Below are 12,639 nucleotides of genomic sequence, written 5' to 3'. Positions count from 1 at the left end.
ACTTGCCCAGGACCAAAGAACTTGTAGGTGGTAGGATCCAGATGTGCAGTCAGGCCATCTGACCCCATTGCTTACATTAACCACCATCCTCTACTGCCCACCTCCCAGCCTTTCTGCAAACAAGTGGAAGTAGGGTAGGGAAGCAGCTACATGTTTAAGCTGCAATCCATGTTGCGGTCTGTGTGTTCTTCCACACACACGTGGCCACATGCTCCCCCTGAGCAACTAAATCCCTTTGCTTACTAGCTGTGTGGCTCTGGACAAATCACTTAACCTCTCTGTGCCTCAGTTTCTTTATCTGTAAAGTGGAGATAATAATAGTACTTAATTATAATAACAATACTTACATTCTTATTAGGGTCCTTGTGAGGATTAGGGTTTTGGGAGGATTAAATGAGTTAATATGTGTAAATTCCTTAGAACAGGGTCTCATGCATAGAAAGTATTCAATCAGGGTTACCTATTATCACTGCAGTGAAGCCTGTGAGAGCTGAACCTTGATGGGAAAAACTTGTTTTTCCATGTCTGACAGGGTGCAGTCTTACCACTTTTCTATTGTTTATTTTAGTAGAAAATATTTGAGTTTTCCTTCTCTGACAGGTTTCTGCATTACAAAGGTTCTGGCTTTTCCAGGTTTCACTGTATTATTTCCCAACTTACCAAAATTCTCTCCTCCCCAGATGTCCATCTGGGCGTCGTACTTTCCCAAGTGGTTAAACCAGGACTTGTCGATCACGAAGATTCCTCCAGCTATGACAGGCGTCCTGAGAGCAGGAGAGGAATGAGGCAATGCATGGGCTCCAGACACAGAAAGAGCCCCTTTAGAGGGCCCCAAGACCCAGGGCCATTTGCCCAAGAATCCCCTTGCTTGCAGTGTCCTTGGGGCAGGCTATCTGGCCAGCTCCCTGGCCCCTCATAACTGTTCCTGTGGCCTCTGTTCTCTCTGTCCCTGGTGACAGGGCTCGAGGGCCCAGAACAGAGTCAGCACTTAGACTGTGCACTCTCAGGAGCCCCAGGTGTCTGATACGGCCTCCTAGGGACCACCCAGGCCTCTGAACCAAGGAAGGAAGTGCCCGTAGCAGCCCTGACCTTATAGGCTTGGTCGGGTCTGTCCGGCTTATCTTCTGCTCAAGAGGGATCTGCTCCCACTTGAAATGTAGGCTCCAGTCGAATCCTAAGGGACAGAGCAGGTTGAGGATGGGGCTCAGGGCAGAGCCCATGGGGCTGTTGACTCCCCTCACTCCACCACCCCTCTTGATCAGAGTCCCGGGTTGCAGAGGATCCTGAACTCTCCCTGTAGCCACTCGTTTTGTCAGGATGAGACAAGTCCTTGCCCTCATGGAGTTTACAATCCAATGGGCAAGGCTGAAATAACAGGGATACATAACTAAGTGAATAATATGTCAGTCAGGAGTAATAAGTGCTAAAAGAAATAATAAAGGAGAAGTGCTCATGCTATTTGAGAAAGGGTAGTCAGGAAAGGCTCTCTGACGAGGTGAAGTTAGAGACCTGAATGAAGGACGGATCCGTGCATAGACCTGGGGAAATGAAATGCTGGCAGAGAGATCAGCAAGGTGCAAAGCCCTTGAGGTGATTTCCCAACGGGGAAATGCCTGGCTCCTTTAGAATCCCACCCAGGGATCTAACTAATGTCTGTGTCCATTTATTAGGAGTCCAAGCCCCAAATGGGAAACCCGCTACGCCCACTAGTTCCCAGCCCCAAATTCTCTAGAGCAGCACTTTCCAATAGAGCTTTATGCAGTGATGAAAATGTTCTACATCTGTGCCTTTCAACATGGTAACCACTCACCTTATTTAATAAGGAGCCCTGGCGGCACGATGGTTAAATTCTCAACTGCTAACGAAAAGGTTGGCAGTTCGAACTCACCCAGCAGCTCTGTGGGACGACAGACCTGGCAATCTGCTCCCATAAAGTTTACAGAAAACCCTATGGAGCAGCCTACTCTGTCACATGGGGTCACTCTGAGTTGAACAAAAACCTTATTTAGCTACTGGGCACTTGAAATGTGCCTAGGATGACTAAGGGATTGTACTTTTTAATTTAGTTTTAATTAATTTAAATTTAAATAACCTAATATGGCTATTGTTCACTCTATGGGACACTGCAGCTCTTGTGTTTATACCAGAGCTTTCCAAAAGAAATATGATGCTCCATGCCATTTACAGTAGCCCCCAAGAAGATAAAATACTTAGGAATAAATCTTACCAGAGATGTAAAAGACTTATACAAAGAAAACTACGGTACACTTCTGCAAGAAACCAAGAGACTTACACAAGTGGAAGAACACACCTTGCTCATGGAAAGGAAGACTTAACATTATAAAAATGTCTATTCTACCAAAAGCAATCTATACATTTAATGCAATTCCGATCCAAGTCCCAAGGACATTCTTTAATGAGACAGAGAAACAAATCGCCAATTTCATATGGAAGGGAAAGAGGCCCCAGGTAAATAAGGCATTACTGAAAAAGCAGAACAAAGTAGGAGGCCTTACTTTACCTGATTTTAGGACCTATTATACCACCACAGTAGTAAAAACAGCCTGGTACTGGTACAACAACGGATACATGGACCAATGGAACGGAATTGAGAATCCAGACATAAATCCATCCACATATGAGCAGTTGATATTTGACAAAGGCCCCAAAACAGTTAAATGAGGAAAAGACAGTCTTTTTAACACATAGTGCTAGCATAACTGGATATCCATCTGCAAAAAAATGAAACAAGACCCATACCTCACTCCATGCACAAAAACTAACAAAATGGATCAAAGACCTAAATATAAAATCTAAAACGACAAAGATCATAGAAGAAAAAATAGGGACAATGTTAGGAGCCCTAATACATGGCATAAACAGTATAGAAAACATTATAAAGAATGTAGAAGAAAAACTAGATAACTGGGAAAAAAAAAAAAAAAAACACCTATGTTCATCCAAAGACTTCATCAAAAGAGTAAAAAGACTACCTACAGACTGGGAAAAAGTTCTTAGCCATGACATTTCCGATCAGCATCTGATCTCTAAAATCTAGATGATACTGCAAAAACTCAACTACAAAAAGACAAATAACCCAATTAAAAAATGGGCAAAAGATATGAATAGACACTTCACTAAAGAAGACATTCAGGTAGCTAACAGATATACGAGGAAATGTTCATGATCATTAGCCATTAGAGAAATGCAGATCAAAACTACAATGAGATTTCATCTCACTCCAACAAGGCTGGCATTAATCCAAAAAACACAAAATAATAAATGTTGGAGAGGCTGTGGAGAGATTGGAACACTTACACACTGCTGGTGGGAATGTAAAATGGTACAACCACTTTGGAAATTGATTTGGCGCTTCCTTAAAAAGCTAGAAATAGACCTGCCACACGATCCAGCAATCCCACTCCTTGGAATATATCCTAGAGAAATAAGAGCCTTTACACAAACAGATATATGCACACCCATGTTTTTCTTTTTTTTATGTTTATTGCAGCACTGTTCACAATAGCAAAAAGATGGAAGCAACCAAGATGCCCATCAACGGATGAATGGATAAATAAATTATGGTATGTTCACACAATGGAATACTACGCATTGATAAAGAACAGTAAGGAATCTGTGAAATATTTCATAACATGGAGGAATCTGGAAGGCATTATGCTGAGTGAAATTAGTCAGCTGCAAAAGGACAAATATTGTATAAGACCACTATTATAAGAACTTGAGAAACAGTTTAAACTGAGAAGAAAACATTCTTTCGTGGTGACGAGGCGAGGAAGGAGGGAGGGTGGGAGAGGGGCATTCACTTACTAGATAGTAGGTAAGAAGTACTTTAGGAGAAGGGAAAGACAGCACACAATACAGGGGATGTCAGCACAATTGGACTAAACCAAAAGCAAAGAAGTTTCCTGAATAATCTGAATGCTTCGAAGGCCAGCGTAGCAGGGGCACGGGTCTGGGGACCATGGTTTCAGGGGACATCTAAGTCAATTGGCATAATAAAATCTATTAACAAAACATTCTGCATCCCAGTTTGAAGGGTGGCGTCTGGGGTCTTAAACGCTAGCAAGTAGCCATCTAAGATGCATCAATTGGTCTCAACCCACCTGGATCAAAGGAGAATGAAGAACACCAAGAACACAAGGCAATTACAAGCCCAAGAGACAGAAAGGGCCACATGAACCAGAGACTACATCATCCTGAGACCAGAAGAACTAGATGGTGCCTGGCTACAACCAATGACTGCCCTGACAGGGAACACAACAGAGAACCCCTGAGGGAGCTGGAGAGCAGTGGGATGCAGATCCCAAATTCTCATAAGACCAGACTTAATGGTCTGACTGAGACTAGAAGGACCCCAGTGGTCATGGCCCCCAGACCTTCTGTTTCCCCAGGACAGGAACCACTCCTGAAGCCAACTCTTCAGACAGGGATTGGACCGGACAATGGGTTGGAGAGGGATGCTGGTGAGGAGTGAGCTTCTTGGATCAGGTGGACACTTAAGACTATGTTGGCATCTCCTGCCTGGAGGGGAGATGAGAGGGTGGAGGGGGTTAGAAGCTGGCAAAATGGACAGGAAAAGAAAGAGTGGAGGGAGAAAGCGGGCTGTCTCATTAGGGGGAGAGTAATTGGGAGTGTGTAGCAAGGTGTATATGGGTTTTTGTGTGAGAGACTGACTTGATTTGTAAACTTTCACTTAAAGGAGAATAAAAATTATTAAAAAAAAAGAAATATGATGCAAGCAACAAGTATGAGCCCCATATATAATTTTAAATTTTCTAGTAGCCACATCAAAAAAGTAAAAAGAACAGATGGAAGCAATTTTAATACTATATTTAAACCCAGTATATCCAAAACATTATCATTTGAACATGTAATCGATATAAAAATTCCTAATGAGGCATTTTACACTCTTTCATACTAAGCCTTTGAGACCTGGTGTGTATTTTATATTTACAGCATATCTCGATTCAGATTGGCCACATTTCTAGAGCTCAATAGCTAAACGTGGCTTGTTGTTGTTAGCTGCCATCGAGTCAGCCCTCAACTTGACCCCATGCACAACAGAATGAAAGGCAACCTTGTCCTGCGTCATCCCTATGATTGGTTAAGGATCAGACTGTTGTGATCCATAGGGTTTTCACTGACTAGTTTTTGAAAGTCGATCACCAGCCTTTTCTTCCTAGTCTGTCTTAGTCTAGAAGTTCTACTAAAACCTGTTAAGCATCATAGCAACACACAAGCCTCCACTGACAGGTGGTGGTTGTATATAAGGTGCATTGGCTGGGAATCAACCCTGGGTCTTCTGTGTGGAAGGTGAGAATTCTACCACTGAACCATCACTGCCTCTTCAAATGTGGCTAATAGCTACCATATTAGACAGCCCAATTCTAGACCTTTCCCAGGGTGTATATGCTAGGAATTCATGACAGGTGATGAACTACAAGGCTTAGGGCTTCCCCTCTCCCACACCCCTAAGACAACTGTGACATCACGCCCTTCTGTAGGGATTTGTGGTCATGGTCCCTGAGCTGGCAGCATTTGGGAAGGATGTGTCAACACTGGGGATGAGGATTGGAGACTAGCCCTGTCTCTGTTATTGATGGCATCAGGAGCTTGCAACTGCCAGCTCTAGCCCTTTGTCTCCATTACAGGGGCTCCACTCAATCCTTCTTCATTTTCTCTTTGGAGGTAAAGGGTGTGTGGGGCTCACAGTCACAGTTGGGACAAAGAGCAGCAAACCAGGCCTTTGTCTGCCCTCACCTGCCTCTCTTCAGGTCTAGAGACCCTCCCCAAGGAGCAGGACCCACCTCCTCGAAGGTCAGCAGATGCTGCAAGGTAGGCAAAATTATCCAGACTGATGACGTCAATGATGGGGCTCACCACGCGAGTATGGTCCTAGGAGAAGAGACACAAGATGGGTGAGGTCAGAGGCTCCTCTGTGAAGAAAGGCCCAGCCACCTGCCCTGGGAAGAAGCTCTTGTCACTTCCTGCAGGATGTTCCTAAGGCCACCCCAAGAAACCTGGCAGGTTTCCAGGAGCTGTCCAGCACCACCACACACAGGCTCCTTGGAGGTCCCACCTGGATCCCATGAGCACACGTGTTCTCTCAGCCTCTTCCTCTCACAACATGTTGAGTCCTGGTGGGGTCTCACCTCCTCAATGATGCTCTCTTTGACTGCTGCAGGCTGAAGGGATTTCTCCTTCCTTTAAGCTGCTCTCATAATTATAGTCTAGGCAATTCCTGGGACATGTGTTGCCTGAGGTGGCTCTTCTGTTGCCGCTTTGAACTGTTTTATGGATTATCATTTATCTTTGTACGTGTTTGGGTTGAGTCTTCCCAACCGGACCACACCAGCCGCTTGAGTGCTGGGCAACTGTGGTCCTAGTGTTACCTGGGAGCCATTACTCTCATACCACATCCACCTCAAGGTCAGACTTGTCGCTCCCTTCATCACCTCCTGGGACACAAATCCAGCTCCAAAACATTGGTGAGTAATGTTGATTTTACTAAAGGGTTTTTTTTTTTTTTTTTTGGCAGGGGAGGTGTATGTGTGTGTGTGTGTTTATGTCATATACCACACAGCAAAACTTAATCCCCCTTTCCTTAGCCCTCTCTTCTCTCTCCCTCCATGGAGGAACACAGAATACAGCCTCTTCTTTGTCTCTTCTGTTTCTCACTCGGATGCCCAAATCTTCTTGTCTGAAACTTGGAATCCAGCTCTTTTGCTCAGCTTGCACACCCTCTAAGGACAATGAAAGCCTTCAGGGTGAGGGTGGCTGATCGTCAGAGGCCATCTGTGTTCCCCACAGTGCTCCAAGGGGCCTCACCTCATCCTTTTCACAGACACTTTTTTAATTGAGATATAATTCACGTACCATAAAATTCACGGTTTTACAGTTTAGTGTATTCACAAGGTTGTGTAAACATCACCACTATTTAATTCCACTACATCTGTCGAATTCCCCCCTGCCCTCTCTGCTTTCCACCACCCCAAAAAGAAACCTCATACCCATTAGCAGCCATTCCTCATTCTCTCCTTTTCCCTGGAAAATACTCATCTACTTTTTTGAATTTGAGCCTACAAATCTCTACGAATTTGCCTATTCTGGACATGTCATATAAGTGGAATCATATGCCCCTTGTGTGCTCTATATATGTGGCCTTTCATGTCTGTTTTTTTTTTTTTCACTTATGCTTTCAAGGTTCATCCATGTTGTAGCAGGTATCAATAACTTCATTCTTCTTTTTAGACTGAATAATATTCCATTATTTGGATATACCAATTTTGTTTATCCATACATTAGCTGAAGGACATTCTGGTTGTTTCCACTCTTTGGCCATTATGAAAAATGCAGCTCTGAACACCTGTTTATGGCTTTTTATGTGAATATACATTTTCAATTCTCTTGGATATATATCTACGAGGAGAATTCCTGGGTCATACTGTAATTCCACGTTTACTTTTTTTGTGTGTGCATTAAGTGAAAGTTTACAGAGCAAATTAATTTCCCATTCAATAGTTTACACATAAAGTATTTCATGGCCTTGGTTTCATTCCTCACAATGTGTCAGGACTCTCCCCATTTCCACCCTGGGTTCCTCATTTTCTTTCGTCCTGATTTTCTAGCACTTCCTGCCTTCTCATCTTTGCTTTTTGGGCAGGTATTGATTGCCCTTTTGATCTAGTATAACTGATTGTTCTAAGGAGTACATTCCTCTCTGGTGTTATTGTTTGTCTTATGTGCTTGTCTGTTGTTTGGCTAGGAGGTAGTCTTCAGGAATGGCTTCAGTTCCAGGTCAGAAGGGTGTCTTCAGGCCATAGTCTTGGGGGTTCCTCCAGTGTCCATCAGACCAGCAAGCCTGGTCCTTTTTGTGAACTTGATTTTTTGTTCTACAATTTTCTCTCACTCTGCCCAGGATGTTCTGTTGTTATCCTAGTCAGAGCAGTTGGTAGTGGTAGCTGGGCACCATCTAGTTCTTCTGGTCTTAGGGTGGTGTAGGCTGTGGTTCATGTTGCCCATTAGTCCTTTGGACTAATTTCTCCCTTGAGTCCTTGGTTTTCCTCACTCTCCTTTGCTCTGGACTGGAAGAGACCAATAGTTGTATTTTAGATGGCTGCTTGCAAGCTTTTAAAACCCAGATGGTACTCACCAAGTAGGATGTAGAACATTGTCTTTATGAACTATGTTGTGCCAGTTAACGTAGATGTCCCCCGAGTCTATGGTCCTTTGTCTTCTAGCCTAAGAACTTCAACCTGCAAGGTGTTTGGTTATGTCTATGAGGTTTCCCTGCCACTTGTATGCGCTATATGAGCTGCACTTACAGTCGTGTATGTAGAAATATCCACCACCAAACCTATACATGCCGATGTGTTCCCTTACATCTTCCCACACCTCTTGGCGTATCTACCTACCTGTTTATCCATTCATAAATTATTATTTGTTAATACTATTTTTGCAGGATTATCTATGCTATGGTAGTTACCGCAGTTGCCCTTCATTTTTGTGTTCCTCTCGGTGTCCTCTCTTGCCTTTGTCATGTTGTGCTGACTTCCCCCATACTATGTATTGCTTTTCCTTCACCAGTATTAACTCCTGTCTTCTAACTAATTGGTAATTTTTCCTCCCTCCTTGTCCTGTTCTTGGTAACCATCAAGGAATTTTTTTCTTTTTTTTTTTTTCCTGTGTATAAACCTTTACTTGTTACTTAATAATAGTAGTCTTAAACAATATTTGTCCTTTTGTGATTGCCATATTTCACTCAGCATAATGTCCTCCAAATTCATCCATGTTGTGAGATGTTTCACAGATTCATCATTATTCTTTATCCATGCGTAGTATTCCATTGTGTGTATGTACCACAGTCTGTTAATCCACTCATTTGTTGATGGGCACTTTCCATCTTTTTGCTATTTTGAATGATGCTGCAGTGAACATGGGTGTGCATATGTCTATTTGCATTCGGCTTTTATTTATTTAGGGTATCTACCTAGGAGTGGGCTATGTTTACTTTTTTTGAGAAACTGTTTTTCAAAGTGGTTGCATCGTTTTATATTTCTACCAGCAGTGTATGAAGGTTCCAATTTCTCTACATCCTTGTCAATATTTGTTATTGCCCATCTTTTTTTCTTTTTATTGTGGTCAAATAAATGTCACAAAAATGTTGCTGTTTCCATCAGTCTTGAGTATATTTTTCACCTTTTGATTATAGGCATCCTAGAGGGTAGAGGGTGTGAAGTGATATCTCATTGTAGTTTTGATTTGCATTTCCCTATTGAGTAATGATGTTGAGCATCTTTTCTTGTGCTTATTGGCCATTTGTATATCTTCTTTGGAGAAATGTCTATTCAAATCCTTTGTCCATTTTTAAATTGAGTTATTTGTCTTTTTATTGTTGAGTTGTAATTGCCTCAGCCTTTCCTGCCATCTGTCCAAATTGTCCCTATTCCAGAGAATGCAGGCACATGTAGGGGCCACCCTGCCCTCTCTGCCCTTTGAGAGCATCATCCTCTCCTCCCTCTTTCTCAGGTTTTCCACCTGATCAAAAGCTCCCCCAGCACAGGACTCCCCCTTCTCCCAGGAGAAAACCATCATCCATGCATTGTAGGAGCTTTATAGCTCACCCAGGCTTTCATCCATTTAATTCTCACAACAACCAGTGAGGCAAATACAGTCAGCCCTCCGTATCCGCAGGTTCCGTATCCAGGGATTCGAAATATTAAGGGGAAAAAAAAGTGTTGTGTAGGCATCCCCTGCTGTAGCCTACCGCCATTTCACAGATTCTTAGTCTCTCTCCAGCACTCCTTGTTTGAGCACCGTTCACCTTGCGTCTGATGTGCACTATGTAGTTAGGCCTACAATGGTTGCGTCTGTACTGAACATGTACAGAGTTTTTTTTCTTGTCATAATTCCCCCAAGAATACAGTATAACAACTATTTACATAGCCTTTACATTGTAATAGGTATTATAAGTAATCTAGAGATGATTTAAAGCGATCAGGAGGGTGTGCATAGGTTATATGCAAATAATGTGCCACTTTATATAAGGGACGTGAGCATCCTCGGATTTCGATATCTGCAGGGGTCCTGGATACCAAGGTAAAAAAACCAAGGGACAACTGTATTACAATTAATCCCATTTCATATAGAAAAAGCTCAATGATGGGAAGTCATTCAGGTGAAGTAAGCAAGTTAAGCTTCAAACACTGCCCACCTGACTGCAAAGTCCCTTCTGATTGCCAGAAGCATGGCAGGGGGCATCCCAAAGGGCACCTGTCTCCCCCAGGGAGAGATGGACTCACCTCCTTCACTCGCTGCAGCATGGGCTGCAGCCACTCAGTGTTCACTTCACAGTGGCTGTCCAGAAAGGTGAGGATGGCTGCCACGGCCACGTCTGCCCCACGAACTCGGGAGCGGATCAGCCCTGCAGTGGAAGTAGACAGGGGTTGGTACTGGGACTGAGGGGAGAGCCGGTGCCAACTTGCTTCCCAGATGTCCCCCAAAGCCCCAGGGCCTCCCTTCCACCCCTCCAGAGACTGAGGCTTCCTCTGAGTTATTGTGATTGAACTTTACTTTGCCCTTCTGTTCGTTTCCTTCCTCCCTCCCTCCTTTTCCCCCCTTTATTCCTCTGGTCTATCCATCAACCACTAATTATTCCAGGGTCATTCCCTGAATGCCCACCACATGCCAGACACTGTTCTAGGCTCTAGGGACATACTGATTAACAGTCACAATTTAGTGCTTGGAAATTGCAATAAAGCCTGGTTTAGTATTGAAGGAGAACCAGAAACCAAAAGTTTCTCTCCCTACCACCACCCACCAAGAACCTCAGGGTGATTCCATTCAGCTGCACCATCATGTATGACACAAAGAGAATCATCTGGAATAAGACAGGCTTGAGTTTACATGCCAGCCCCTTCACTCACCTTAAGCATGTGATTCAGCCTCTCTGGAAACCCTGGTGGCATGGTAGTTAAGAGCTACGGCTGCTAACCAAGCTTGGCAGTTTGAATCCACCAGGCGCTCCTTGGAAACCCTGTGGGGCAGTTCTACTCTATGCTTTAGGGTCGCTATGAGTTGGAATAGACTCGACGGCAACGGGTTTGGTGTTTTTTTGAGCCTCAGTTTTCTTATTTATAAGATGCAGATAGCTAGTAATCCCTACCTCCCAGGGCACTGTGAAGAACAAACAAGACACATGGAGAGTACCTGGTGCCCAAGAGGCATTTTGCTCTTAGATTCTGCTCTTCCTCCACCTCCATGTCCCTGAAAGCCTCACGAACAGCTCACCAACCTTCAAGGAATGGTCTTACTTTTGGCAGCTCTCTGATCAGGCCTGGGGCCCTGCCTGGTCGGAAGATAGAAGGCCCAGGTGGTCCTGCTGCTGCCAGGGCCCTATGAGCTGTGGGGTAGTCCCTGACCCAGAGAAGGAGAGAAGGGCCTCACTCTAAGAGTTCCAAATACAAGTTGCTTCTGGGAGGAATTTCCCTGGCCACACCTCTGCCCAGTTCTCCCTCTATCCATCTGACTACCATCCATCTGTCTATACAAAAATCTATCTATCCATCCAAAAGTCCACCTGTCCATCCATTCTTTCAGTCCATAAGTATGTATAAAGCACCTAATCGTAAATTGACATTTTTTTTTTTTTTTAGTTAGGCAAAAGCTTAACCAAAAAAAAAAAAAAAAAACAACCCACTGCCATCCAGTCGATTCCGACTCATAGCGACCCTATAGGACAGAGTAGAACTGCCCCATAGATTTTCCAAGGAGCACCTGGTGGATTTGAACTGCCGACCTCTTGGTTAGCAGCTGTAGCACTTAACCACTACGCCACCAGGGTTTCAGGCAAAAACTTAGGAAGCAGCATATTCCCAGGCCTGATGGCCTCTGTAACCCACAAGCTACTCTCCTAGTGTCTGGGAGGGATTTATCTTTGGCCACTTCCATTTCAGCTTGAAGGTCTCCCTTACCAATGTTGTCATGGCCTCTCAGCCCAACTGGTCTTTCTTAAATACACCTATCACACCTTCCTCTCATGCATGCACTCTCCCTCTCAAACCTTCAGTGGCTCCCTGCTGTGTGCCTTATCAAATCCAAATGCTTCCTCTGGCTTCCAAGGTCCTCTGTCATCTAACTTCACTCCACCCATTCCCCCAGCTGACCAGGCCTGGCTTCTCACTGGAAGAATACGTAAGTAGAGGGAGGGTAAAAGGCTGGGCTTTGGGGTGGGCAGAGTTAGAATCCCTCTTTAAACCTGAGTTCCCTTATATGTAAGATGGGGACAATAGGCTGTTGTGAGTACTGGAGGTGGGAATGCAGGCAAAGTAAATGCCTGGTGCATGCTGAGCATGCAAGAAGGGCTGTTAGTATTACATGTCAACTCCTTCCTGACATATGTCTTGGCTGGCAGTCCCCAAGCCTAGGACTCCCTCCCTTGCTCCCCTTCACCTGTCCCACAGCCCCCTACCTCAGTAAGACCTACATCTCCCCCAGAAGCCCATCATGGTCATCTCAGCTCTCCTTCAACTCCTCTCTTCCAATCTCCGTGTTACTCACACATAACTATAACCAGCCTGTTGCTGAGATGGATTCTGACTCCTCAACTGTGTAAGTTCC

At 44.2% G+C, this 12,639-nt stretch overlaps 1 protein-coding gene across 1 annotated transcript in view; it reads right to left on the bottom strand.

Moving 5' to 3' along the window:
• Positions 1–12,639, bottom strand: part of GALNT16 (polypeptide N-acetylgalactosaminyltransferase 16) — a 112,537-nt gene that overhangs the window by 21,605 nt on the left and 78,293 nt on the right. Inside the window, exons 6-9 of the mRNA XM_049898992.1 lie at positions 10,323–10,444; positions 5,829–5,916; positions 1,090–1,174; positions 661–764 (exon numbers count right to left, since the gene is read on the bottom strand). Coding sequence (XP_049754949.1) covers positions 661–764; positions 1,090–1,174; positions 5,829–5,916; positions 10,323–10,444 — 399 coding nt within the window. The remainder of the gene's footprint in view (positions 1–660; positions 765–1,089; positions 1,175–5,828; positions 5,917–10,322; positions 10,445–12,639) is intronic.

This window comes from Elephas maximus, chromosome 10 (genome assembly GCF_024166365.1).
Source record: "Elephas maximus indicus isolate mEleMax1 chromosome 10, mEleMax1 primary haplotype, whole genome shotgun sequence".
Classification (NCBI taxonomy): Eukaryota; Metazoa; Chordata; class Mammalia; order Proboscidea; family Elephantidae; genus Elephas; species Elephas maximus.
Note: the sequence above shows the minus strand (reverse complement) of the source record. Positions and strands in the feature narration are given on the sequence as shown.